Source organism: Salvelinus fontinalis, chromosome 39, assembly GCF_029448725.1.
Source record: "Salvelinus fontinalis isolate EN_2023a chromosome 39, ASM2944872v1, whole genome shotgun sequence".
NCBI lineage: Eukaryota > Metazoa > Chordata > Actinopteri > Salmoniformes > Salmonidae > Salvelinus > Salvelinus fontinalis.
In genome coordinates, this window is record NC_074703.1 from 12,726,000 (window position 1) to 12,752,838 (window position 26,839).

General features: G+C 42.9%; 1 protein-coding gene across 2 annotated transcripts; it reads right to left on the reverse strand.

Annotated features, from left to right (window-relative positions):
• Positions 1-1,161: 1,161 nt before the first annotated feature.
• Positions 1,162-26,610, reverse strand: LOC129838760 (protein SCAF11-like). Of its 2 annotated transcripts, none has more exons than XM_055905921.1 (15): positions 26,380-26,610; positions 17,265-17,328; positions 16,984-17,129; positions 16,721-16,804; positions 16,500-16,582; positions 9,286-9,362; positions 9,169-9,206; positions 6,823-6,893; positions 6,459-6,584; positions 6,135-6,235; positions 3,562-5,748; positions 3,073-3,365; positions 2,704-2,862; positions 2,382-2,492; positions 1,162-2,118 (listed from the first exon to the last, which is right to left on the reverse strand). In XM_055905921.1, exons 2-15 carry the CDS (start codon positions 17,284-17,286, stop codon positions 2,023-2,025), a joined length of 3,594 nt encoding a protein of 1,197 aa, XP_055761896.1. In that variant the 5' UTR covers positions 17,287-17,328; positions 26,380-26,610; the 3' UTR covers positions 1,162-2,022. The 2 variants fall into 2 exon arrangements, with proteins under 2 accessions (XP_055761896.1, XP_055761895.1); XM_055905920.1 differs by having other exon boundaries at positions 2,382-2,501.
• Between the last annotated feature and the right edge of the window lie 229 nt (positions 26,611-26,839).

Genomic DNA, 26,839 nt, shown 5'->3' on the forward strand with positions numbered 1-26,839 from the left:
AAGAATAAATCCCTCGATATTTAGTGGAAAGGAGCATCAAAGTCGTCACCTTGCACTTTCACCACCTTGTGAAGTTAATCAAAATGTATTCAATCTGTAACCTGATTTCTTTCTCGATGAGCCCTAATGGGAGGACCATACATATCATCGTGTGACTCCAAGTTTACTTCGATATGGTTATTAAGTCTATCAATATTTTCGCATAAAAGCGTTTCCACTGACATTTTCGCATAATTCATTTTACCAACACAAAAAGATCCCATCTTGTCCAGTGTATTTTTTGCCGACATTTGCAAAGTTGACCGTAAAATGTTGTTTCCATCAGGCTTGTCATGGTATGTTTTATCCGACATGTACTTTACTCGCATAAAAAGGTTGGATGGAAACCTGGTGCGTGTCATAAGTGAAAAACGGCGGATGCACAACCAAATTTCACCTGGTGTATTCTACAATTTTTACTAGATTGAGACCCCGACCTAAGCGACCGTTTATGTCGCTTATAGCTGGAAAAGGCCCTGACTGACAAAGTTCTGTGGATTGTCATGTTAACTGTGTTCAAATCTTTTATATGAAATGGCAGGTTTAAAAACAATTAACCTGAGAGTGTTGACAAAGGCTCGCCCTACTGGTGAAAATAGTGAAGCACATTTTCAGTTTAACATTCGACTGCTTGTGTGAAACATTGGCAAGTGGGTCTTCATGACCATAACAAAATATGTCTGTCCTGTGAAACTGAAAAATGATGATAACCCCTTTTAGTGTTAACAGCTGTTTGAAAAGAACCTGAAATTTCAGTCTGTTTTGGTGGAATGGAGTGTTGGCCTGCCTGCTAATTACAGGTGGAATGGAGTGTTGGCCTGCCTGCTAATTACAGCTACCTTTCAGTTTTCCCCTCCCCACACAGACCTCTTCCCAGACAGTCCTAGTTAAATTCTTGATTGAGAAATTACTCTTTGCCAATAAGCTATTTATGTATATTTTCTTAAATAATGTTTTAAAACAACCACAGTAAAGTACTTAATAGTTACCCAAAAATTATTTGATATTGAGAAAAACAGCTGTATTGGACCTTTAAAAAATAGAAATTCTGATGTTAAAATTGATGGATGAGGTCAATAACTTTTCCATGATTGACCACAAACATACACACATAGCCAGACATGAAGCAGCTCATTTATTTCATTGCTCTCTGGTTATTTCGCACAATGCTTACGCAGCACATTTAACAAGTAAGGGACATGGCCGTTTTCACCTGATCTGCCAGACCCATACTGTACGCTACAAATTCACTGCTGATTGGACAACTCATCTCCAACTCTCAACCAATGAAGTCCCTGATACAATTACACTCAAAAAGACATATCCAGTCTACAAGCTTTGACCTGTGACGACTAAGGACGCATTCTGATATTTTTTCCACTAATTGGTCTTTTGACCAATCAGATCTTTTCCAGAGCTGATCTGATTGGTCAAAATACCAATTAGTGGAAAAATATCAGAATTGGGCTGCACGTGTGATGCAGCCTAGACAGTCATAAAGGCAATGCACTATTACCTAGGCTTTCTCCAGAATGATCATAATATAATATTTATAAAATAAAACAAAATGAGAAACAATTACAATACTTTTTAACTAAGAAGTAATTAGGAGGTCCCCGGTGGAGACATTCATCATACCAGCTGGCTCCACGAGAGGGTGCTCTGCTCTGTACTACCCATAGCACCATGTCCATCTCACCAGAGAACAGGTGCTAACCTTACTGCTCCAGCTACTCTGGGCATCTATTTCATAGTAGTTCCCAAGCCACAAGTTCTACTTGAAATAACGGTCTTCTCACACTACAGTTTCCGATTGGATTATTTCTAAACAAAATATGAAATCTATAGAAAAATCTTCATTCAAGGTAAGAGATATCAAAAGTCGGGCTCCAGTCTGTCAGCCGGGAGGCTGTGTTACACCTGGTAGAAATTGCACTTAAGCAGATGGGCTGAGATCGTTTCCCCCTCAGCAGATGTCAGGGTTCATTTCTTGCGAGCGTGTTTGTATTTGTCCACATAGGCCTTCACCAAGTTTGCCACTTTCCCAGAGTTCACCTCTCCACTCTTGCTGTGGCAGACCTGAAATGTAAAATGCCCTCAGCAAATCAAAAATTCTAAACAGACTGTTTTGATTTGTTGGACACCCTAAGAGTTCTGCTAGGTTATTTATCTTATTTTTAATACTCCTAAAAGCTAAGTATTTTTGATACCTCTAAATGTGAAGTCTTTTTTATACTACTAAAATCTAAGTGTACTCCTGAAAGCTAAGCAGTTTTTGTACTCCTGAAAGCTAAATTCAAATACCAATGTCAAAATGTTACTGGAGGTTTTTAACCACTCACTTTTTCAACTGCTTTGCGTACAATCTCTTTGTACTCGTCCTTGGTGATGTCCTTGTTTTGGTAGTAGGGTTTCATGGCTGCTTTCACTTCATTGACAGCTCTCTCATGGATCTGTTGTTTCTAAAGCAGATATCAAGTTAAGAAATCTAGTTCTAATCTAATAAAAGGATCATTAATTATCTGGGTCAGAATGCAAACACAAATCATTCACTAGCAAAGTAGCTCCCCACAGTATATACAAAACAGAAAGTATAGGAAGCCACTTGAGAATATTGAGAACATTGCCTGGTGCTGTGGTTGTTATTAGTGGCGGTGACATTACCTTTTCTTTCTTGGAGCTGTCTGGGGGGGCCGCCCTGCTGTGCTGGGTGGTGGAGGATGGCATGGCCATGCTGTGGGCCTGGGCTGTGGTGGCGCCACCTACTTTGGTCATGGTGGGCATGAAGGGGGCTTTGCCATGGCCTGCCATGCTGCTCATCATCTGGGAAAGAGACATGGTATTCAGGGGGACAATTCCCTCCAACCGGGACACACTACTATGCAAATACAACACACTTCTGAAAGTGTATTTCCGGGATAATTCAATCAACTGTAGATAGTGCCAAGTATGAGAGAAGTGAAAATACTCAAACATTGATTGGGTCCAGGAGATTATATTTTGACAAAGGATACAAAATACTCCTGTCCTTACCTGTGTTGTGCGGCTATCTGCCTGTATGGCTGTCATGCTGCCGTGCTGCATGGGAGGTGGTGGTGGTGGTGGTGGCGGGAGGCCCTGGGCAGCTGTCACAGGGACCTGCAGGAGAGGCACTGAGGAGTGGAGGTGCATGGGGACCTGAGGAGGCATCCCGAAGGGGGGTGGTTGCAGGCTGACAGGTGGGCCTCGGGGGCCCATTGGGTAATGCAGGACGTTCAGTTGGGGTGGCATGACATTCAGGGCGGGTGGAGCTTCTCCTTGGGCATTGGTCTCACTCTGAGCTGGGTCTGAATAGATAAAAACAAATATCAAGAATAATATTAGATTACCTAATGTACATCATTAAGCTTTACATTGGTGGCAGAAGTGGGATCCACATCAACTGCGCAACAGACATCAGCAATACCATTTCGATATGCACAGCGAAACTAGTAACAGTAATGAGTGCATACACTCCATGGCACACAATCTAAGGGTTCTGACCTGCTGTTGACGTCTCCTCCTGCCTGCTCCAGCTGCCAGAGCCTGCACCTCCCCCTCGATCTCTCCTGGAGTAATAGTTCTGCACGTCTGCCGGGAGTGTCCTCCGCACAGCCCAGCTGGAAGCTGATGACCAGCCGGAGCGGTCCATCATCGATTCGCCCATCTCAGGCTCCTTCCTGCGGCCGCCATGGTTCTCGTTGAATCGGCTGTATGCATCGCTCCCTGAATTGTTTGAGGTCCCTGAGAATGTGTTTCTGGGCTGCCAGCGGTTTTCTGCCTGCTCCCCCTGTTGGTTGGAGATTCCGTAGGCGCCCCGGCCTCGTCCTGTGCCTCGTTCACGATCTCCGCCCCAGCTTTTATCTTCCCAGCGAGGGCCACTTGTCACCCTGGCCTCTGTGTCAGCACGCGCCTTCTCCATAACCCAGTCAGGATTTTCCCTGCTGGGGGAAACATCTGCAAAGCCGCCGTTTTCAGAGCGGCCCGCGTCTCTGGCCGGCCTCTCTGGGAAATTCCTTCGAGAGGAGTCGCTACCCGGCCCAGCCCTCCATCCATCTCCAGTCCAGCAATTCCTCTTCCGTGGTGACTGTCCCCCTGAGTCCGGGCGCTCCGGGGATGCCCCTCTTCGGTAGGACCTGTTTCTGGACCTGGAACTAGATCTGGAACGACTCTTAGAGCGCTTCCTGTTTTTCCTCTCACGGCTACGGTCACGGCTACGGCCCATCCTGGGGGTATCCCTCTCAGCGTCCCGTTCCCTGCTGCGGCTGGAGGGGGGGCTGCCCGAGGCCTGGCGCTCCTTGTTGCGCTCCCGAGATCTGGACCGCGACCTCCTCGACGAATCCTGCTTCGACTCTCTCTTGGGAGACCAAGTGGTGGCAGCAGAGTGGAAGCGCGACTTGCGCTGCCTGCCATTCTTCCTTTCCTCTACCTTTTCCTCTCCGACCGAGCTCTCCCGCTCCTGCCTACTACCATTCCTCTTGTCTTCCGGGGCCTGGCTTGTGGACTCGTGAGCTATACTTTCAGTCTCTTTTGGTGGATCAGAGGCCAGGTTGGTGTTGCTCTCACTGCTGGGTGAATCACAGTCTATCGGTATTGCTTCTGTGCCATCCTCAGACAGACCGTCCTCTTTGCTGCCGGCTGCTGGTTTTTCATTTTTGACATCCTTTGGATCATGCCTGTCCTCCTCTGACACTTTTGCTTCTGAGGCGCCTTGAACTTTCTGGGACGCATTCCCATCTGGAGAGTCACAACGAGTAGAGCCAGAGCAAGATTCAGGCTCTGCAGTGGGGCAGGGAGAGGCCTCTGCTTTCTCCTCCTCCACTGAGGCTTCATCATCTGATTTCACTTCTGTTGGATCGGCAGTGGCTTCCACAGCGTCAGCATCTTCCTCCCCAAGTTGTCCTGACTGTCCAGACTGGGGGCTCTCCAATGGTCTCTCTGGTGACTTGGAAGAGGTGGGTGAGTTGCTTTTCTCTGGGTCTTCTATTTGGTCCGGGTGTTTCTCCCATACTCCGTGGTCCCTGTCGGGGGAGAGCCCAGGGGTATTCAGCTCTACATCTGACGACGATGATTTCTGGTCCTCTTTCTCACCATCCTCCTCTTCCTCCTTTCCACAATTCTCTTCCTCAGAAAGATCATCATCTTCGCATGGCTGGTCCTCAGTGTCCTTCAAGGCATCACAAGCAGAAGGTTCGGGACGGCCTTCCTCCTCGGTAGGGCTGGAGCTGCGCTGCACAGCCTGTGGGCTCACTGCAGTGTCTGAGAGCTGCTCCCTTTCCTCTACCTCTGTCCTCTGCTGTTCTAATTCCTCCTCCTCTTTGGCTTCCTCTTCTTCCTCACTTCCTGTTGGGCTACTGAGGACGACTTTGGAGGCCTTTTTTCTAGCTGGGGCTTTCCTCTTGGCGCTGGGCTTTTGTTGAGCTGCCCGTTTGCCTTTCCTCTTACCAGCGGCTGCGGTGCTTTTGCCCGCTTTTGTGGGTGGGTTTGTGGAAGTGTCGGAATCTGAAGAATGGGACTGCGAAGATGCAGGGTCTTGTGTAGGAGCTTGTTCCTCAGCCCTGCTGTGGCGGCCAGAGCGCCTAGTCGTCAGGGCCTCTGTCTGTTTGGAGGGGCCTTTGGAGCCAGATCCACAGGTGCCCTTCTTCTCCTCTCCTTTGGGGCAGGTGACTGCGCAAACTCTTCCCTGAAAGACTATTATGAGACATAATCATGAATTTTAGAAGTATTGTGAGAAACTTAACAATGGTCTTATGTAGCATAAAATTAGGCATAACCTATTGATTAAAAGGTTGGGTTTTGGTGCCTTCACAAAACAGTACCCTTGTGCAGTAGCCTGATGCCAGGGTACTGCACAACCCACACGCATGATGGAAATTATTCAGAAAAAGTAGTTTACTGCCACAATGTAGCTTAGTGTAGCAAAGCAGCTTACAGTCAGTCACCTTGCGTGATCTCATTCACACTCCGTGATTCAAGCTAACATTTATACTGGGTTTTGGGAGGGGGGGAAAAATGCAAGAGGTTTCCTTTGAACAGACTCACTAAATGGTTGATAAGCATTTCAAAGCAGGACTCACCAAAATGCCCCGAGCCGAGAGGTGAAGCAGTAGTAGAGAACGGTGAGAGGGGTCTCAGAGGAAAGGGGCTGCTACTCCACTCAGAGGGATGGAACAACTGCCTGGGAAGGAAATATCAGATCAGAGCTCCACAAATTACACTGAGCAATTTCATTCATACTGTCAAAAATGGACTCAAAATCACTACTCACAAAAACACACTTAAAATCACTGTTTCTATTGAAAAACTATCCCCTTGCACAGGGTATTTAACTCAGCCTACAACCTCTATAATATATACACACACTCCATCTACATACATTAATTGTGTGTGGACCAACTCACCTCGAGTTGTCACTGGCAGGAACGGGTACAGCAACAGGCAGAAATCGGCAGTCCTGTGTTTTGCGGCTACACTGTTTACAGTCATCCTCAGACGGCTCCTCCTTGGGCACCCAAATGGGTTCTGCACTGCAGAGTAGACAAAGGACACAATATACACACAGAAAAAGGACATCTTTCACTGGTTGTCTTTTTTTAAGTCAAAAACATTAACTTGAGAGAGAAAGAGTTCATCTATTTCAACTTTGCTAGGACAATGATGATTAGAACAGGGTTTCCAACAAATCGTGAAGTACCATAAGAAGTAGTTACTGTGTCTCTGCTCGGTGAGCTGCAAAACAAAATGTTAACGAAGTGGCCTACTCACATGCACTGTGTCATAGTCCCCATTGCTGTGCCTGTCTGGGCCGCAGACCAAGAGCACAGAGGTCCTCTCACCTAGAAAAGAAAGAAAACCGTTCAAAAGGAGGATTGGCTGTTTGCAAATACCAGACAAGCACCCAGTGGGAACAAATGGGCCTATGAGGACAGGGGGCCACGTTGATACTACTTATTCTATGTCAGAGTATTATCGAAAACTCTTGGCTGAACAAATACGAACATGGGAAAGGCTAGATCTGCTGAACATATTTCTAACCAACAATCTAAAATCAAATGTTATGTCAAATGTGCCGAATACAACTGGTGTAGATTTTACAGTGAAATGCTTGCTTACTAGGCCTTCCTAAAAATGCAGAGTTTAAACAAAGTAGTAACACAAGAGGAATACAATAAAATACATAAGGAGATATATACAGGGGAGTACCAGTACCATATCAATGTACCAGTATTTGAGGTAGATATGTACATGAAGGCAGGGTAGTGACTAGGCATCAGGATAGATAACAATAAGAGTCAAATAAATAAGAGTAGCAGCAGCAAATGATGTGTAAGTGTGTGAGTAGGCGTGTGTAATGTCTATGTACAGTGCATTCAGAAAGTATTCAGACCCCTCGACTTTCACCACATTTTGTTACATTACAGCCTTATTCTAAAATTGAAATCGTTTTTTCCCCACACACACACACACACACACACACACACACACAATGACGAAGCAAAAACGGGTTTAGACATTACTGCAAATGTATTAAATATAACTGAAATATATTCACATTAGTATTCAGACCCTTAACTTAGGAATTTGTTGAAGCACCTTTGGCAGCGATTACAGCCTTGAGTCTTATTGGGTATTACGCTACAAGATTGGCAGACCTGTATTTGGGGAGTTTCTGCCATTCTGCTCTGCAGAACCTCTCAAGCTCTCAGGTTGGATGGGGAGCGTCGCTGCACAGCTATTTTCAGGTCTCTCCAGAGATGTTGGATCGGGTTCAAGTCCGGGCTCTGGCTGGGCCACTCAAGGACATTCAGAGACTTGTCCCGAATACACTCCTGCGTTGTCTTGGCTGTATGCTTAGGGTCGTTGTCCTGTTCGAAGCTGAACCTTTGCCACAGTCTGAGGGCCTGAGCAGGTTTTCATCAAGGATCTCTCTGTACTTTGTTGTGTTCATCTTTCCCTCCATCCTGACTAGTCTCCCAGTCCCTGCCACTGAAAAACATCCCCACAGCATGATGCTGCCACCACCATGCTTCACCGTAAGGATGGTGGCAGGTTTCCTCTAGACGTGACGCTTGGCATTCAGGGCAAGTGTTCAATCTTGATCAGACCAGAGAATCTTGTTTCTCATGGGCTGAGTCCTTTAGGTGCCTTTTGGCAAACTCCAAGCAGGCTGTCATGTGCCTTTTAAAGAGTAGTGGCTTCTGTTTGGCCACTCTACCATAAAGGCCTGATTGGTGGAGTGCTGCAGAGATGGTTGTCATTCTGGAAGGTTCTCCCATCTCCACAGCGGAACTGTAGAACTCTGTTAGAGTGACCATTGGGTTCTTGTCACCCCCATGACTAAGGCCCTTCTCCCCCGATTTCTCAGTTTGGCCAGGCGGCCAGCTCTAGGAAGAGTCTTAGTGGTTCCAAACTTTTTCCATTTAAGAATGTTGGAGGCCATTGTGTTCTTGGGAACCTTCAATGCTGCAGAAATGTGTTGGTACCCTTCCCCAGATCTGTGCCTCGACACAATCCTGTCTCGGAGCTCTACGGACAATTCCTTCAACCTCATGGCGTGGTTTTTTCTCTGACATGCACTGTCAACTGTGGAACCTTATCTAGACAGGTGTGTGCCTTTCCAAATCATGTCCAATCAATTTAATTCACCACAGGTGGACTCCAATCAAGTTGTAGAAACAAGATGCACCTGAGCTCAATTTCGAGTCTCATAGCAAAGTGTCTTAATACTTATGTAAATAAGGTATTTTCATACACACATACATATATATACATACACACACAAACACAAATGTCTAAACCTGTTTACGCTTTGTCATTATGGGGTATTGTATGTAGATTGAGGAAAACAATTTATTTAATCCATTTTAGAATAAGGCTGGAACGTAACAAAATGTGGAAAAAGTCAAGGGGTCTAAATACTTAAAGAATGCACTGTATGTGTGTTTGTGTTGTGTTGGTATGCGTGTGTAGTGTGAAACTTTTGTTTCTTAGTTGCATCGCATGCATTACATATCTGGACAGTTGGACTCTAAACCGATATAATCTTGCAAGAACCGTACATATTATTTATTATGAAATGGATGCCCCTGCAAAGAGTCTGAAATTACTAACCTTCTTTTTGCTCAACACAGAGGGTTCATCATCGCTGCCTGGGGAAAACAATTTACCATGAATAAAATACTAACAAATGAAGGAAAGAGGATTTATGCGAGAAGAATAAGCACATACATTTCCGAATAAGGCCTTTGACTTTGGCTTCTGATGTCCTCTCCGTCTTCGTTCTCCTCCATCTTCCTCCTTGTTTCCTTAAAAATAAAAATAAATAGTTTTTTACATTTGTCATAAAAGGAGGCATGCATTGAAACGCGTGGCTTTATCGTGAATTTCTTTTGCAAAGAAACTTCACATTAACAGACTTACACCTAGCCAGTTTATTAGGTTCACGAAATTGCTATATTAAGCAGGCAGACAGGTATGGATGCATTCAGTTACTGTTCGAATGAACATTAGAATAGGCAAAACGAGTGACCTAACCTGTTGAGGACAGAGGGCGCTGTTTTCACTTTGGGGGAAAATCGTGCCCAATTTAAACGGCCTCGTACTCAATTCTTGCTCGTACAATATGCATACTATTATTACTATTGGATAGAAAACACTCTCTAGTTTCTAAAACCGTTTGAATTATATCTGTGAGTAAAACAGAACTCGTTTTGCAGCAAACTTCCTGACAGGAAGTGGAAAATCTGAAATCGATGCACTCTTCTAGGGGCTGCCTATTAAAGCCCTTGATATTTATTAGTTTAGATGCACTTCATACGTCTTCCACTAGATGTCGACAAGCAGTGAGAGAAGAAATTGAGTGTGTAACTTGATCTGGACTCGAATCATAGCTCTTGGCATGACGTGTCACCAGTTTCCTGTTTTCTGGAGAGCGCGAGCAGGGACCTGGATTTGCCTTCTGATAAGCTGACGTTATGGACGACTAATATCTCCGGCTTTGATTTTATTTGATACATGTGACAATATCATCGTAAAGTATGTTTTTTCAATATAGTTTAATCAGATTATTGAAATTTGTTCGGGAGTTTTGCCGTGTTCCGTTCTCTTCCGTTTGTTGACGATGGAGAGATTCGTGCCACTTGGCAAGTGTGCTTGCTAAATCGAGAGGGAAAAAGGCTGTTCTAAAACCAAACAACGATTAAGGACCCCTTGTACAACATTCTGATGGAAGATCAGCAAAAGTAGGACCCATTCTATGATGTTATTTCATATATCTGTCGTACATGTGAACTAGTCGTTTGCGCCCAGCTTTTGGGTACTCTCTCGCTATACCTAAGCTGGATGTCGTAATGAAGTTATTTTTAGAATTCTAACACGGCGATTGCATTAAGAACTAGTGTATCTATCATTTCCTATACAACATGTATTTTTTTGTTATGTTTATGAATAGCTATTTGGTCAGAATATGTGTGTCAGAAAAATATCCGGACGTTGTGGGAAAAAGATGCTACGTTAGCACAACGTAAGCACAATGTATAACCACTGATTTCAGCTCTAAATATGCACATTTTCGAAAAAAACATAAGTGTATGTATAACCTGATGTTATAAGACTGTCATCTGATGAAGCTTATCAAGGTTAGTCAAAATTATATATCTTGCTGGTTTATTCGCTATCGCTAACGTACCTATTCTTATCGCTAACGTGCCTTGATGAATGAATGCGGTAGTGTGGTAGGCCATTGTAGTAAGCTAATATAATGCTATATTGTGTTTTCGCTGTAAAACACAAAAAAATCGGAAATATTGGCTGGATTCACAAGATGTTAATTTGCTGTACACCATCGATTTTTCAGAAATGTTTTATGATGAGTATTTAGGTATTTGACGTTGGTGTCTGTAATTATTCTGTCTGCTTTCGGTGCAATTTCTGATTGTAGTTGCAATGTAAACTATGATTTATACCTGAAATATGCACATTTTTCGAACAAAACATAGATTTATTGAATAACATGTTATAAGACTGTCATCTGATGAAGTTGTTTGTTGGTTAGTTTGGTTGGTTCTTGGTTAGTTAGGTTGGCTTTGTGCATGCTACCTCTGCTGTGAAAAATGTCTGTCCTTTTTTGTATTTGGTGGTGAGCTAACATAAATATATGTGGTGTTTTCGCTGTAAAACATTTTAAAAATCGGACATGTTGACTGGATTCACAAGATGTGTATCTTTCATTTGCTGTATTGGACTTGTTAATGTGTGAAAGTTAAATATTTCAAAAAAATATCTTTTGAATTTCGCGATCTGCCTTTTCAGTGGAATGTGGGAGGAGTTCCGCTGGCGGAACGCCAGAGCCAGACAGGCTAAGTAACTTTGAGCGTGGTATGATCGTCGGTGCCAGGCGCGCCGGTTCCAGTATCTCAGAAACGGACGGCCTCCTGGGCTTTTCATGCACGACCGTGTCTATGGCAGGGATCATCAACTAGATTCAGCCACAGGACTATTTTTTTCTTGACCGGATGGTCAGGGGGCCAGAACAGGGGGCTGGAACATAATAACTAATTTGTAGACTGAAAATTAACTGCAAGAATCCCAAACAGATACTTGACTAAACATAATCATTTCAAACCTTGTTTACATTTTTGTGCTAAGAAAACTGTGTGTGTGTGTGGGGGGGGGGGGGGGGGGGACCCTGGTCTATGGTTTACAGAAAATGGTGTGACAAACAAAAAACATTCAGTCAGTGGCAGGTCCTGTGGGCAAAAACAGCTTGTTGATGAGGGGGTCAAAGAAGAATGGCAAGAATCGTGCAAGCTAACATGCGGGCCACAAACAGGCAAATAACGGCGCAGTACAACAGTGGTGTGAAGAACGGCATCTCGGAACACACAACTCGTGGGGACTATTGTCCTGGCACACAAGGTCTCTTGATAGCAATTGAGCAACGTTTCCATGCCCCGAAGAATTCCAGCTGAACTGGAGGCTGAGGGCGGTCTGACCCAGTACTAGATGGGAGTACGTAATAAACTGGCCACGGAGTATATTTTAAAATAATTGTTAACATATAACACCATATTAAGGTGGAGAAACAACTAGCAGGTGGCCACTGCACTGAGGCTAGGAAACACTGTCACCACTGATAAATCTACGATAATCGATAATTTCAATAAGCATTTTTCTACAGCTGGCCATGCTTTCCACCTGGCTACCCCTACCCCGGCCAACAGCTCAGCACCCTCTGCAGCAACTTGCCCAAGCCCCCCCCCCGCTTCTCCTTCACACAACAGCTCAGCACCCTCTGCAGCAACTTGCCCAAGCCCCCCCCCGCTTCTCCTTCACCCAAATCCAGATAGCTGATGTTCTGAAAGAGTTGCAAAATCTGGATCACTACAAATCAGCTGGGCTAGACAATCTGGACCCTCTCTTTCTAAAATTATCCACCACAATTGTTGCAAACCCTATTACTAGCCTGTTCAACCTCTCTTTTGTATCGTCTGAGATCCCCAAAGGTTGGAAAGCTGCCGTGGTCCTCCCCCTTTTCAAAGGAGGACACTCTAGACCCAAACTGTTATAGACCTATATCCATCCTGCCCTGCCTTTCTAAAATCTTTGAAAGCCAAGTTAACAAACAGGTCACCGACCATTTAGAATCCCACCGTACCTTCTCCACTATGCAATCTGGTTTCCGAGCTGGTCATGGGTGCACCTCAGCCACGCTCAAGGTCCTAAATGATATCATAACCGCCATCGATAAAATACAGTACTGTGCAGTCGTCTTCATCGACCTGGCCAAGGCTTTCGACTCTGTCAATCACCTCATTCTTATCGGCAGACTCAACAGCCTTGGCTTCTCAAATGACTGCCTCGGTTTAAAAATATATACTTGTGTATTGATTTTAAGAAAGGCATTGATGTTTATGGTTAGGTACACGTTGGAGCAACGACAGTCCTTTTTCGCAAATGCGCACCGCATCGATTATATGCAACGCAGGACACGCTAGATAAACTAGTAATATCATCAACCATGTGTAGTTAACTTCTTTGGGAAAGGGGCATTATTGAGTAGCTTGGATGAATAAGGTGCCCAGAGTAAACTGCTTGTTACCCAGGCCCAGAAGCTATGATATGCATACAAGTAGTAGATTTGGATAGAAAACTCTAAAGTTTCCAAAAATGTTAAAATAATGTCTGTGAGTATAACAGAACTCATATGGCAGGCGAAAACCTGAGATAAATCCAACCAGGAAGTGGGAAATCTGAGGTTTGTAGTTTCATTTAAGTGATTGCCTATCCAATATGCTGTGTCTATGGGGTCAGATTGCACTTCCCAAGGCTTCCAGCAGATGTCAACAGTCATTAGAAAGTTTGTTTGAGGCTTCTATTGTGGAAGGGGGTCAAATAAGAGCTGTTTCAACAAGTGGACTAGGCTGAGGCCAATGAGTTGTTTACTGCGTGGAATACGCTATTGTCTGGTTGGAATATTATTGAAGATTTATTATAAAAAGACCCTAAGGATTGATTGTAAACATCGTTTGACATGTTTCTACAAACCGTAATGGAACTCTTGACTTTTCGTTTGGATTTTGCGCTCGCGCATTGTGCCTTTGGAATAGTGAACTAAACGCGCGAAAAAAACGGAGGTATTGGGACATAAATATGGACGTAATCGAACAAAACTAACATTTCTTGTGGGAGTCCTGGGAGTACATTCCGACGAAGATCAGCAAAGGTAAGTGAAGATTTATAATGCTTTTTATGAGTTTTGTCGACTGCACAATTTGGCAGGTAACTGTATGGCTTGCTTTTGTGGCTGAACGATGTTTTCAGTTTATTGAATATTGTGTTTTGCCGTAAAGCTTTTTGAAATCTGACACAGCGGTTGCATTAAGAACAAGTATCTTTAATTCTATGTAAAACATGTATCTTTCATCAAAGTTTATGATGAGTATTTCTGTTATTTGACGTGGCTCTCTGCAATTTCTCCAGATATTTTGGAGGCATTTCTGAACATGGCGCCAATGTAAACGGAGGTTTTTTGATATAAATATGAACTTAATCGAACAAGACATATGTATTGTGTAACATGAAGTCCTATGAGTGTCATCTGATGAAGATCATCAAAAGGTTAGTGATTCATTTTATCTCTATTTGTGCTTTTTGTGACTCTTCTCTTTGGCTGGAAAAATTGCAGAATTTTTCTGTAAGTTGGTGGTGACCTAACATAATCGTTTGTGGTGCTTTCGCTGAAAAGCCTATTTGAAATCGGACACTTTGGTGGGACTAACAACAAGATTACCTTTAAAATGGTATATTTTAATCATGAGATTTCTGTTTGAATTTGGCGCCCTGCAATTTCACTGGCTGTTGGCGAGGTGGTAAGCTAGCGTCCCAAACGATCCCAGAGGTTAACTGACTTGCCTAGTTAAATAAAGGTGTAAAAAAAAAAAAAATAGGCCAATTCGGTGTCAAAAAACACAGATTTCCGATTGTTATGAAAACTTGAAATCGGCCCTAATTAATCGGCCATTCTGATTAATCGGTCGACCTCTATAACCGTACCAAACTTTTAATTGTATTTCGAGGCACTAGCATTTCAGCCCATCCTAAATTTGTTTAGACTTGATTCTTCCACCCCCTGGCTGAGTAGAGAGACAAATATGGTGTATCCCATTGCCCCGGAAGAGGTGGTCTTCACTGATATCGCTTAATGTCAACTACGCTTTGGTCCTATTATTGCTTACACAATTTCTATTTTGCCGCAAAATTGAAAAACAATGCAACTGTGAATCAAAATGGCATGCCCATACTCAATTATTTCACAATAATGCCTTGTGATCTGGAGGGCGGCCTTTTGCATCCCCCTAATGGTCCAAATATGTAATCACTACCCTTGCCGATATCATGGACAGCAATGGTTTGAGAACATTTCAAGATCTGAAAGACATACACATTACCAAGCGACTCCTTTTTTCTATATTTACAAATTTAGGTCAGCTATGCCAATGACAAGATTTATAAATAAATGATCTGGGTTCCCAAAAATAATTAATCTATAAAATACATAAACAACTTTTGGAAAGCTCATTCTGTGCTCGCCATTAAAAAAGTATGGTCCAAAGAGCTAAGTGAATCTGAACAACCATTTAACAAGAATTGAATATAGAAAAATACAACCTTGGTGTCCTAACCATTAACTTATACATTTTAAGTTTGTTAAATACAGTCTGAACACCAAGGAAAAGTTTTACGATGAAATTGTCCCCAACTCCCAACTAGGGTTGTAATGACCGCAGTTAAATTCGACGTGACCGTGGGGTCACAGTAATCTCCTCTTATGCAATCTGGACATGAGTTGGTAGTACCCAAATCGCTTACAACCATCAGGTCGCTAATGGCCTGGTACTCAGGGCTGTATTGTCCCTAGCTGCAGGAACATGGTTGGTTGGAGAGCCTGTGGCATAAAGAGTTTCGGCGGAATATCACCTGCCACGCAGCAAGGATGCATACTCCTCAAAGAGTGGTTGATCCGCAAAGTGAAATAAGTGTTCTTATAAGCCCAGACATTTCTATATGCAATCCTGTGTGAAAGCAGAGTTTTGATGGTTGCCACTAAAAAGAGGAGGATCCCAGCTGCTACTATATTTATTTCTCAGCTGCTCCGCTATAAAACCAAAGTAGCCTACCCGGCATAATTTAACCTGCGGGAACGCGCGGCCTCCATTCGCGATTTGAGTGCATATGGATTACGTGTTTTTCCCCTGCCCCTGTTCCTTCCTACCCATTTGATAATGGGCCATTCTAAATCAAAACTAATTTGACATATTAGTAAAAACAAATTAAAATTGAAAATAGTCTGATGGGTGAAAATATGAACACTTGCGAGAACAGGGTACGCAGCCTGAGGCAAGGAACAGAGTGCAAGCTTTTTGTGCAACTTTTTGATTTCTAAGAAATTCAAAAGGTTTGTATCAGTCACAACTAAATTCGCCAAATAACTACAGATAGAGATATGGGGGGGAACTGACACCCAACCTGTGTTGCTAGGCTGGGTGGGAAGGGGTGGAAAACATGATTTTGGGTGGTGGGGGGGGCACCTCTGTTTCTTTACATACCAATTGTATTACTACAAAATCCTGTGTGATCAATATAATAATTTCTCTATGTATTTCTTAGTGTTATTATCCTTTAGGAGTACAGGTACATGTGGTATAAACTAAGTGTGTAAATTAACATGTATATTATACCTGTAACCCCCACCTCCAACAAAAAAAAAATGAAAATGTGGTAAAAAAATGAATATAATAATGCACTGCAAAGTGACTGCCATTAAGCTACACACTGTTTGAATGCTCCCCAAGTTTAAAGACAACGTTTCGACCACAAAGGGTCTTTGTCAGGTTAACTCTGCAGCAGGGCAACCTTTTCACTAACGCAAGACCTCTACTCACTTTAACAAACAGCCACTGGCTTCCGGGTCTGTGCAGCCACACTTCTCTGGCTCTGATTGGCTGACCCTCTTCTTCACAGGAACCTGAGATTCACATGACAACTGAAGTCACAGCACGTAAATTCTCCCTGCATAGTGACTAAAGCTATAATATAGCTTGTGAATGTAATTTATAAATCGTGAAACATAGAAGGTAGAGCCAGTGGAGAAACCCCTGCTTACCGTCACACATCCCAGCACAGCGTCACGTTTGTAGACAACATTGAAAGGCTGCCTGTCCACTGGGCAGGATGGAACTGCCTGCAACTTAAAAACACAGACAAAAAAAAACATCAGTCTACACACATCTTAGCCATGTATCGTCTCCTGAGCCTCACCGGGAGTAAGACCATGGCTTATCACAATAGACAACTTGCCAGTTGCAGCACTATCTGTTGCCAATGAGAGTGATGTGTCTAGGGGGTAGGACAGTACATGGTGCTTACCTCTGCCCATCTGAGGAGGCAGCTGAGGCAGAATAAATGGCAGCAGCTGTCGGGCATGGCCAGGACACAGCGGCCCAGGGCGCCCAGGCAGATAGGACACCGCTCCGCCTCTTCCGGCTCCGGGTCGCCCTCTGGGGTCTGTCCGTCTGACAACCAGAGAGAGGTGGCACAACAGCTTGTCATTCAAGAACAAACTTGAGAGTAGAGACGATTAAATTAAACCATGGTGCCAAAGCCCACTGATAGATCTTATTCATGATGACTGGCTGGCAGTTACTTACCATTTCCCGATTCACCCGTCATCTTTGGCACAGTATTGCTTTGTCCCTAATGACCAGATGACCCCTGGAAATAAAAATGTATGAGAGATTCTTGTTAACAACCCAGTCACTGTGCCATCACTTAATTACATTGAACTTGAGATGTGTGTGTAACCAAATTGTCAAGCAAGTTTTCCATCAACTTTAATGCATTATTTACACAATGGCCAACTTAATCCTTAAGAGTCTATTGACACACCTGTGTGTCAATTTAAGTAACACTAAAAAACATTTTAAATCTGTCAGTTTAAACTAGAGATATCAGTATTTTTGCATGGCCTGCGTCGCAATCCACCGCATCCGACTATGTCGGCTTTCCGCATCTGCGGTGGAAGGTGGACGAGCTATAGCTGTGTTTGTCAGACCATGAGACATCCCAAAAATCTTTCTTCTCACGAAAACGTCTGTAGCGTCCGAACGGCCTACAAACTATTACTACTCTATGGAAAGGGGAGACTCTCACGAACACGGCGATGTTCTCTGTTTTGCTATACGACCCCCACAAGTGTCACAGGACTCGTCTGAAGGTGGCCCATACAAACTAATGGAAGTATGGAGGTAGTTTTGTGCCAACAAATATAAGAGGTTAATTATGCATCCAAAAAACAAAAAATATTTCCTGAGCCTTCTTATATCTCCTAGATATAGGACAGTCCTTATGATTTCTTTTTGGACTGTCTTTTATGAATGTGTTACTCAATGCGTTTCTATGGGCTATCGTATTAAAGGCCAAATTCAATATTTGATCAAATAATTAACAAGTTACAAAAAGTTACCCATCTTCCTCAGATTCTCATCAGATCGTCCCCAAAAAAACGCCAAGGTACCTTGCTAGCCAACTTGTAATTCTGGAAGTCTAGCCAACCCTATTTATAGATATATGCAATACTTTTGGCTAAAATACCGTAACGTTACGCTAGCAACATTTTTTGGGGGTTTAATATAGAATTGACTGGTGATGTCATTGAGAGCAAGCGATAAAATTAAACAGTCCTCGATTTTCATTTCATTTTCCTGCATTTGAGAATGTCCTTTTTATCACTAAGTGTTTTATTTGGTCCCACTGCTTTAGTAAGAACTTCTCACTTGTAAGTAATTGTAAAATATATATATTTTTATAGGTATTCATGTATCTATCCCCTTGTCTGTGAACATCTAATGATACCCGGGCAGCCCATAATTTAAATGTATCATCAATCATGCTTCGCTTAAAGTCGCCGTCCATTACAATTTCTCGCAGGTAGATCAGGTCTGTTTAGATGCCTTTTATTTTGGTGATCTTTGTCCAGATCTTTATAGTATTATTTATACAGGTATTTTCTATCTTCCTAGTGTGTGCATTGATTGTCGTCATAAATATGGGTGCTCTTATAGTTTTTCCATTTGGTGGATTCCATTTAGCTGTTGATGCCGGGTTTATCCAAACAAAAAATGTATTTTTGTTGGTCAGCTATATAATAATTCATTAGGTTTGGTAATGCTAGTCCCCCTGCTTATTTACATTGTTTGATTGTTTTAAGTTGGACACGGACTGTTCATCCTCCCCATATGAATTTACTCAGGAGTTTATCCTACTGTTTAAAAGTGTTGAGTAATAGTTTGATAGATTCTGGAACAGGAATAAAATCGTGGGAGGACATTAATTTTAATAGTTTAAAGTCTTCCTGTTAATTTTAAAATGCACCAATGTCCATATTTGTAGGTAGTTCCTGTTTAACTGGTTTCCCAGAATTGCAAAGTCAAGTCTTGGGGGATAGTAATCAATAAGTATTTCAGTTTATTTTGATCCCATTTAAGTTTAAACTTAGTTTTGATGTCTTGGCATATTGGTTGACCTACAGTAATTAGTTCTGATTTCCCTGTATTTAGTTTGTATCCAGATACGACACTATGGTTTTATTTCATCCATAGTGGCGGGAACCCTAGAGAATAATGTACCATTTAGCCTTATTCTGACATTTGGTGTTTTGTACATCATTTGCAGCAAGTTCAGGAAAGTTTCACTAAAGTATCATTTGTTTCTGCATCTAGAGTTAGCATAAGCAATTTGTTTTTTCTTGAGTGTGTTCCATTTCATTTTTTATTTATTCAAGCCATAAGTTGAGTGAATTTTGGCCCATTCCTCCTGACAGAGCTGGTGTAACTGAGTCAGGTTTGCAGGCCTCCTTGCTCGCACACACTTTTTCAGTTCTGCCCACAAATCTTCTATGGGATTGAGATCAGGGCTTTGTGATGGCCACTCCAATACCTTGACTTTGTTGTCCTTAAGCCATTTTGCCACAACTTTGAAAGTATGCTTGGGGTCATTGTTCATTTGGAAGACCCATTTGCGACCAAGCTTTAACATCCTGACTGATGTCTTGAGATGTTGCTTCAATATATCCACATAATTTCCTACCTCATGATTCTATCTATTTTGTGAAATGCACCAATCCCTCCTGCAGCAAAGCACCCCCACAACAGGATGCTGCCAGCCCCGTGCTTCACAGTTGGGATGGTGTTCTTCGGCTTGCAAGCCGCCCCCCTTTTCCTCCAAACATAACGATGGTCATTATGGCCAAACAGTTCTATTTTTGTTTCATCAGACCAGAGGACATTTCTCCAAAAAGTACTATCTTTATCCCCATGTGCAGTTGCAAACTGTAGTCTGGCTTTTTTTTATGACGGTTTTGGAGCAGTGGCTTCTTCCTTGCTGAGGGGCCTTTCATGTTATGTCGATATAGGATTCGTTTAACTCTGGATATAGATACTTTTGTACCTGTTGCTTCCAGCATCTTCACATGGTCCTTTGCTGTTGTTCTGGGATTGATTTGCACTTTACGCACAAGTACATTCATCTCTAGGAGACAGAACGTGTCTCCCTCCTGAGCGGTATGATGGCTGCGTGGTCCCATGGTGTTTATACCTGCGTACTATTGTTTGTACAGATGAACGTGGAACCTTCAGGCATTTGGAAATTTCTCCCAAGGATGAACCAGACTTGTGAAGGTCTACAATTCCTTATCTGAGGTCTTGGCTGATTTTATTTAGATTTTCCTATGATGTCAAGCAAAGAGGCACTGAGTTTGAAGGTAGGCCTTGAAATACATCCACAGGTACACCTCCAATTGACTCAAATTATGTCAATTAGCCTATCAGAAGCTTCTAAAGCCATGACATTTTCTGGAATTTTCCAAGCTGTTTAAAGGCACAGTCAACTTAGTGTATGTAAACTTCTGACCCACTGGAATTGTGATAGTGAATTATAAGTGAAATAATCTGTCTAACAATTGTTGGAAAAATTGCTTGAGTTATGCACACAGTAGATGTCCTAACCGACTTGCCAAAAGTATAGGTTGTTAACAAGAAATTTGTGGAGTGGTTGAAAAACAAATTTTAATGACTCCAACCTGAGTGTATGTAAACTTCCGACTTCAACTGTACTATATTCCTGCCCAGTCATTAATAATTTCTGTCTGCAAACATCAAAGCAGAAACTCGCTCCTGCAAGTTCATGCTACAACATCGGTAGAGTACGACACTGTCACACACAGGAAGCGGCACAGGTCCTAATCCGGGCACTTGTCATCTCCCGTCTGGACTACTGCAAGTCGGTGTTGGTTGGACTCCACACTTGTCCCATCAAACCCCTGCAACTTATACAGAACGGCACAGCCCACCTGGTGTTCAACCATCCCAAGTTGTCCCATGTCACCCCGCTCGTCTGCACGCTCCACTGGCTTCCAGTCGAAGCTCGCATCCACTACAAGATCACTTGACTGAGGAAAAATTTACTAACTATGACTAAGCTATGTGGTTGTCCCACCTAGCAAGCGTAAGATGAATATACCAACTGTAAGCTGCTCTGGATAAGAGCGTCTACTAAATGACAAATGTAAATAAACTATAATCCTATGTGGGTGAAGGCGGCCCAGTACATCACTGATGCTTTCACTCATCCAGGATATCTACTCGAAACAGTGCCTGAGGTAGGCACGCAGCATCAAGGATCCCACACACGCGCTGTTCTCTCCCTTACCGTCGGGTAGACGGTATCGGAGCATGAGGTCTGACACCAACAAGCTCAGATACAGTTTCTATCTACAAGCAATCAGACTGCTGTGATTCTCCACAACTTAGCACAACTGGATATTGGCCTCATCCCAGTAGAGGATGCCTGTTTATTCTTTAAAAGTGCTTTCCTCACCATCTTAAATAAGCATGCCCCATTCAAAAAATATTCAACTAAGAACAGATATAGCCCTTGGTTCACTCCAGACTTGACTGTCCTTGACCAGCAAGCACAAAAACATCCTGTGGCGTACTGCATTAGCATCGAATAGCCCCAGCGATATGCAACTTTTCAGGGAAGTTAAGAACCAATACAAACAGTCAGTTTGAAAAAGCTAGCCTTTGCTTTTCTAACAGAAATTTGCATTTTCCAAAATGTTTTGGGACACTAAAGTCCATGGAGAATAAGAGCACCTCCTCCCAGCTGCCCACGGCACTGAGGCTAGGAAACACTGTCACCATGATCATCAAGAATTTCAATAAGTATTTTTCTACGGCTGGCCATGCTTTCCACCTGGCTACCCCTACCCCGGCCAACAGCTATGCATCCCCCGCAGTAACTTGCCCAAGCCCCCCGTTTCTCCTTCACCCAAAACCAGATAGCTGATGTTCTGAAAGAGCTGCAAATTCTGGACCACTACAAATCAACTGGGCTAGACAATCTGGACCCTCTCTTTCTAAAATTATCCACCACAATTGTTGCAACCCCTATTACTAGCCTGTTCAATCGCTTTCGTGTCGCCTGAGATCCCCAAAGATTGGAAAGCTGCCGCGGTCATCCCCCTTTTCAAAGGAGGACACTCTAGACCCAAACTGTTATAGACCTATATCCATCCTGCCCTGCCTTTCTAAAGTCTTCGAAAGACAAGATAACAAACAGATCACCGACCATTTAGAATCACACTGTACCTTCTCCACTATGCAATCTGGTTTCCGAGCTGGTCATGTGTGCACCTCAGCCCGCTCAAGGTCCTAAACGATATCATAACTGCCATCGATTAACCAGTTTGGGCTGCAAGGGGCAGTATTGAGTAGCCAGATAAAATGTGCCCATTTCAAACGGCCTCGTACTCAATTCTTGCTCGTACAATATGCATATTATTATTACTATTGGATAGAAAACACTCTAGTTTCTAAAACCGTTTGAATTATTTCTCGGAGTGAAACAGAACTCATTCTGCAGCACATTTCCTGACCAGAAGGTGGAAAGTCTGAAATCGATGCTCTGTTCTTCTTCCTGCCTATATATGGGCCCGAGACCTATTAGTATACATGCACGTAATACACCTTACCCTGGGTGTCAAGAGGCTGTGAAAGAAAAAATGAGGTGATTATCTTGGTCTGAGATGGAACACATCATCTTGGAATGACGTGTCCACCATTTTCGGTACTCTGAAGAGCGCGAGCTGGACAGTGGGATTGCCTTTTGTTTAGCTGCCGTTATAGGCGACTACAATCTCCGGCTTTGATTTTATTTGATACATGTCACCATATCATCGTAAAGTATGTTTTTTCAATATAGTTTCATCAGATTATTGAAATTTTTTCGGGAGTTTTGCCGTGTTCCGTTCTCTTCCGTTTGTTGACATGGAGAGTGACGTGCCACCCGGCTAGCGCGCACACTATGTATTTTTCAGAAATGTTTTATGATGAGTAATTAGGTATTTGACGTTGGTGTCTGTAAGTTTTATGGCTGCTTTTGGTGCAATTTCTGACTGTAGCTGCAATGTAAACTATGATTTATACCTGAAATATGCACATTTTTCTGACAAAACATATGCTATACAATAAATATGTTATCAGACTGTCATCTGATGAAGTTGTTTCTTGGTTAGTGGCTATTTATAAAAACTGTTGGAGTAAAAAAAGTGGTGTCTTTTGCTAACGTGGTTAGCTAATAGATTTACATATTGTGTCTAACGTGTAAAACATTTTAAAAATCGGACATGTTGGCTGGATTCACAAGATGTGTACCTTTCATATGCTGTATTGGACTTGTTAATGTGTGAAAGTTAAATATTTTTTTTTAAGTATATATATTTTGAATTTCGCGCCCTGCACTTGAGCTGGCTGTTGTCATAAGTGTACCGATGTCGGGCTTGCAGCCAGAAGAAGTTAAAGACTACTGTGCAGCTGTCTATATCGACCTGGCCAAGGCTTTCGACTCTGTCAATCACCTCATTCTAAATCGTCAGACTCAACAGCCTTGGTTTCTCAAATGACTGCCTCGCCTGGTTCACCAACTACTTCTCTGATAGAGTTCAGTGTGTCAAATCGGAGGGCCTGTTGTCCGGACCTCTGGCAGTCTCTATGGGAGTGCCACAGGGTTCAATTCTCAGGCCGACTCTTTTCTCTGTATTCATCAATGATGTCGCTCTTGCTGCTGGTGATTCTCTGATCCACCTCTACGCAGACGACACCATTCTGTATACTTCTGGCCCTTCTTTGGACACTGTGTTAACAAACATCCAGACGAGCTTCAATGCCATACAACACTCCTTCCGTGGCCTCCAACTGCTCTAAAATGCAAGCAAAACTAAATGCATGCTCTTCAACCGATCACTGATCAATATTAGACTGTAAACTCTCCTTCCAGACTCACATTAAGCATCTCCAATCCAAAATTAAATCTAGAATTGGCTTCCTATTTCGTAACAAAGCATCCTTCACTCATGCTGCCAAACATATAAGAGGTCGACCGATTAATCGGAATGGACGATTAATTAGGGCCGATTTCAAGTTTTCATAACAATCGGAAATTGGTAATTTTGGACGTTTTTTTCTTTTTACCTTTAACTAGGCAAGTCAGTTAAGAACACATTCTTATTTTCAATGACGGCCTAGGAAAGGTGGGTTAACTGCCTTGCTCAGGGGCAGAATGACAGATTTTTACCGTGTCAGCTCAGGGATTCAATCTTGCAACCTTACGGTTAACTAGCCCAACGCTCTAACCACCTGCCTCACGAGGAGCCCGCCTCTTACGCGAATGCAGTAAGAAGCCAAGGTAAGTTGCTAGCTAGCATTAAACTTATCTTATAAAAAACAATCAATCATAATCACTAGTTATAACTACACATGGTTGATGATATTACTAGTTTATCTAGCGTGTCCTGCATTGCATATAATCGATGCAGTGCGCATTCGCAAAAAAGGACTGTCGTTGCTCCAACGTGTACCTAACCATAAACATCAATGCCTTTCTTGAAATCAATACACAGAAGAATATATTTTTTTTATCTGCATATTTAGCTAAAAGAAATCCAGGTTAGCAGGCAATATTAACCAGGTGAAATTGTGTCACTTCTCTTGCGTTCATTGCACGCAGAGTCAGGGTCTCTGGTGGCGCAGCTAGCGCTGCAATGCAGTGCCCTAGACCACTGCGCCACTCGGGAGGCCCCTTTTGTACCATTTCTTATTGTTGCATTGTCGAGAAGGAACCTGCAAGTGAGCTTAAGTTGGACGATGTATACCATGCCTATCCCGCACATAAGACAAAACTTTAAACTGCATCTGCATAAGCCCAGCAAATGTGAACAAATGGTCTCGTCTAAGCCAGCATGTGTCTGGCGAGTAACTACTTGAATGAAAGGCTGATTTGGCCAAGGATATCTCTCGGTCTCCGCGTCCAATAGAAGAAACAAACATACTTGAATAGTGGATCGCTAGCTAACCGGGCTCCTGACCAGCAGATGAAGCAGGAGACTGGAGATGTCAGGAGATCTCCCGATTGTCGCAGCGGTCTTAGGCACTGCATCTCAGTGCTAGAGGCGTCACTACAGACCCTGGTTCGATTCCAGGCTGTATCACAACCGGCCATGATTGGATTGGGAGTCCCATAGGGCGACACACAATTGGCCCAGCGTTGTCCGGGTTAGGGTTTGGCCAGGGTAGGCCGTCCATTGTAAATAGGAATTTGTTCTTAACCGACTTGCCTAGTTAAATAAAGGTTAAATTAAATAAACAAAGTCACAAAGTGTACATAGCCAGTTTATAAGTCAACGTCTGCTTGGTGAGTGGAGCAACAGGAAAGTTTGTACCGCTGAATGCAGTCAACTTAATTTTGGCTTCTGCATTTAACCTCAATCAGGAAGCAAAACAACACCCTCCAGTGAAAGCCAGAGCAAACGGGTTTCCCACAGTGGCAAGGGTACCACAAAAGGCCTTGCTTAGCCAGTCTGTCAGCTCTGGCTAAAATACAGGCAGGCCTGGACAGAGGCACAGAGATTCAAATTAAATGGGTTACACTGGTCACTGAGGCCAACATTCTCTACCATGTCAGCTGCTAAAATAACTAAGCGTTAACTAGCCATGTTCTTTATCATCCAATGCCATCTTGGATTATTTAATTTAAACAGCTAGTCAGCTAGCTTCCTACCATATAGTAAATTTGGCGAGTTGTGGTCTTGTATTTTATTTTCTGTCCAGCTAGCTACCAAATACCACGCAGCTAGCTGTCACGTAAGTTGCCATTTAATTTAGTAAACATTATGGAATGTCCTGCGGTCGCTGACGTTAACAATTTAAACTTTGATGTGGCCCATGTGTGATGTAACACGACCCTTCAACTTCTACTATTAGTGTGTACTAGTCCCCCTCAAACGTCAACTAACCTCTGTTTCGCTGGTTAACTAGCTACTTGTTCTTTCTACTAGTTTGATAACTAAGTTAACTAGCGTTAGCTGGCTAGTTTGCAATTCAGATAACGGTAACAAGATGGTCATGATCAGGCGCTAGTCAGCTAATTTACCTCACTACTTTTGGTTGATATAGGCTAGTCAGCTGTTAGCTGGCTAGTAACAACGTAATTGTATTTAGGTCAGTAACAAGAAACATGTTCATAGCTAGCTAGTTAATTATTCAACTTTATTGGCTAACGAGACTGGCCTGGCCTACAGTACAGACGCTATATTAGCCACGATAACAGCTACCTAGCTAGCAGCTAACGATATTTTTTTAATTTTTTTTTTTTACTAACGATACTTTTGCTTGCTAAATTGGTTAGCTAGCTACGTGTTTGTTGACTTACCCGAAGCTAAATCAATAGCTAGAAAATTGGCCTGGTTGTTTATTTTTTGTTGTCCCACTTATTTCCGTGTATTGGTTAGTCTCCAAAGCTAGAAGAGAACCTGGACATAGCCGAATAGATTGCACTGCTAACTCGTTATACATTTAAGAACGTCTCGGCCACATGTCTCGATGTCTGAAACCTGTGAAGTTGAAAAGGCACCGCACAGTGTCGCTGCAATACATTTTACACTAGGGAAGAAATCCTTGAACTGTTTCCGGTCCCAGATATAACCGGAATCCGGTCCCAGATATAACCAGATATAACCGTTTTGTAGCCAATGAAATTAAAATATTTTCAAGAAAGCGTTGATATTTTCCTTGCCTTTCCATTGAACGGAATGTATATGCAATAAAATTACAAGAAACATAATTATACCGGTAACTGTCATGGGGGCTGAAAGTCTAATTTCATAAACAGT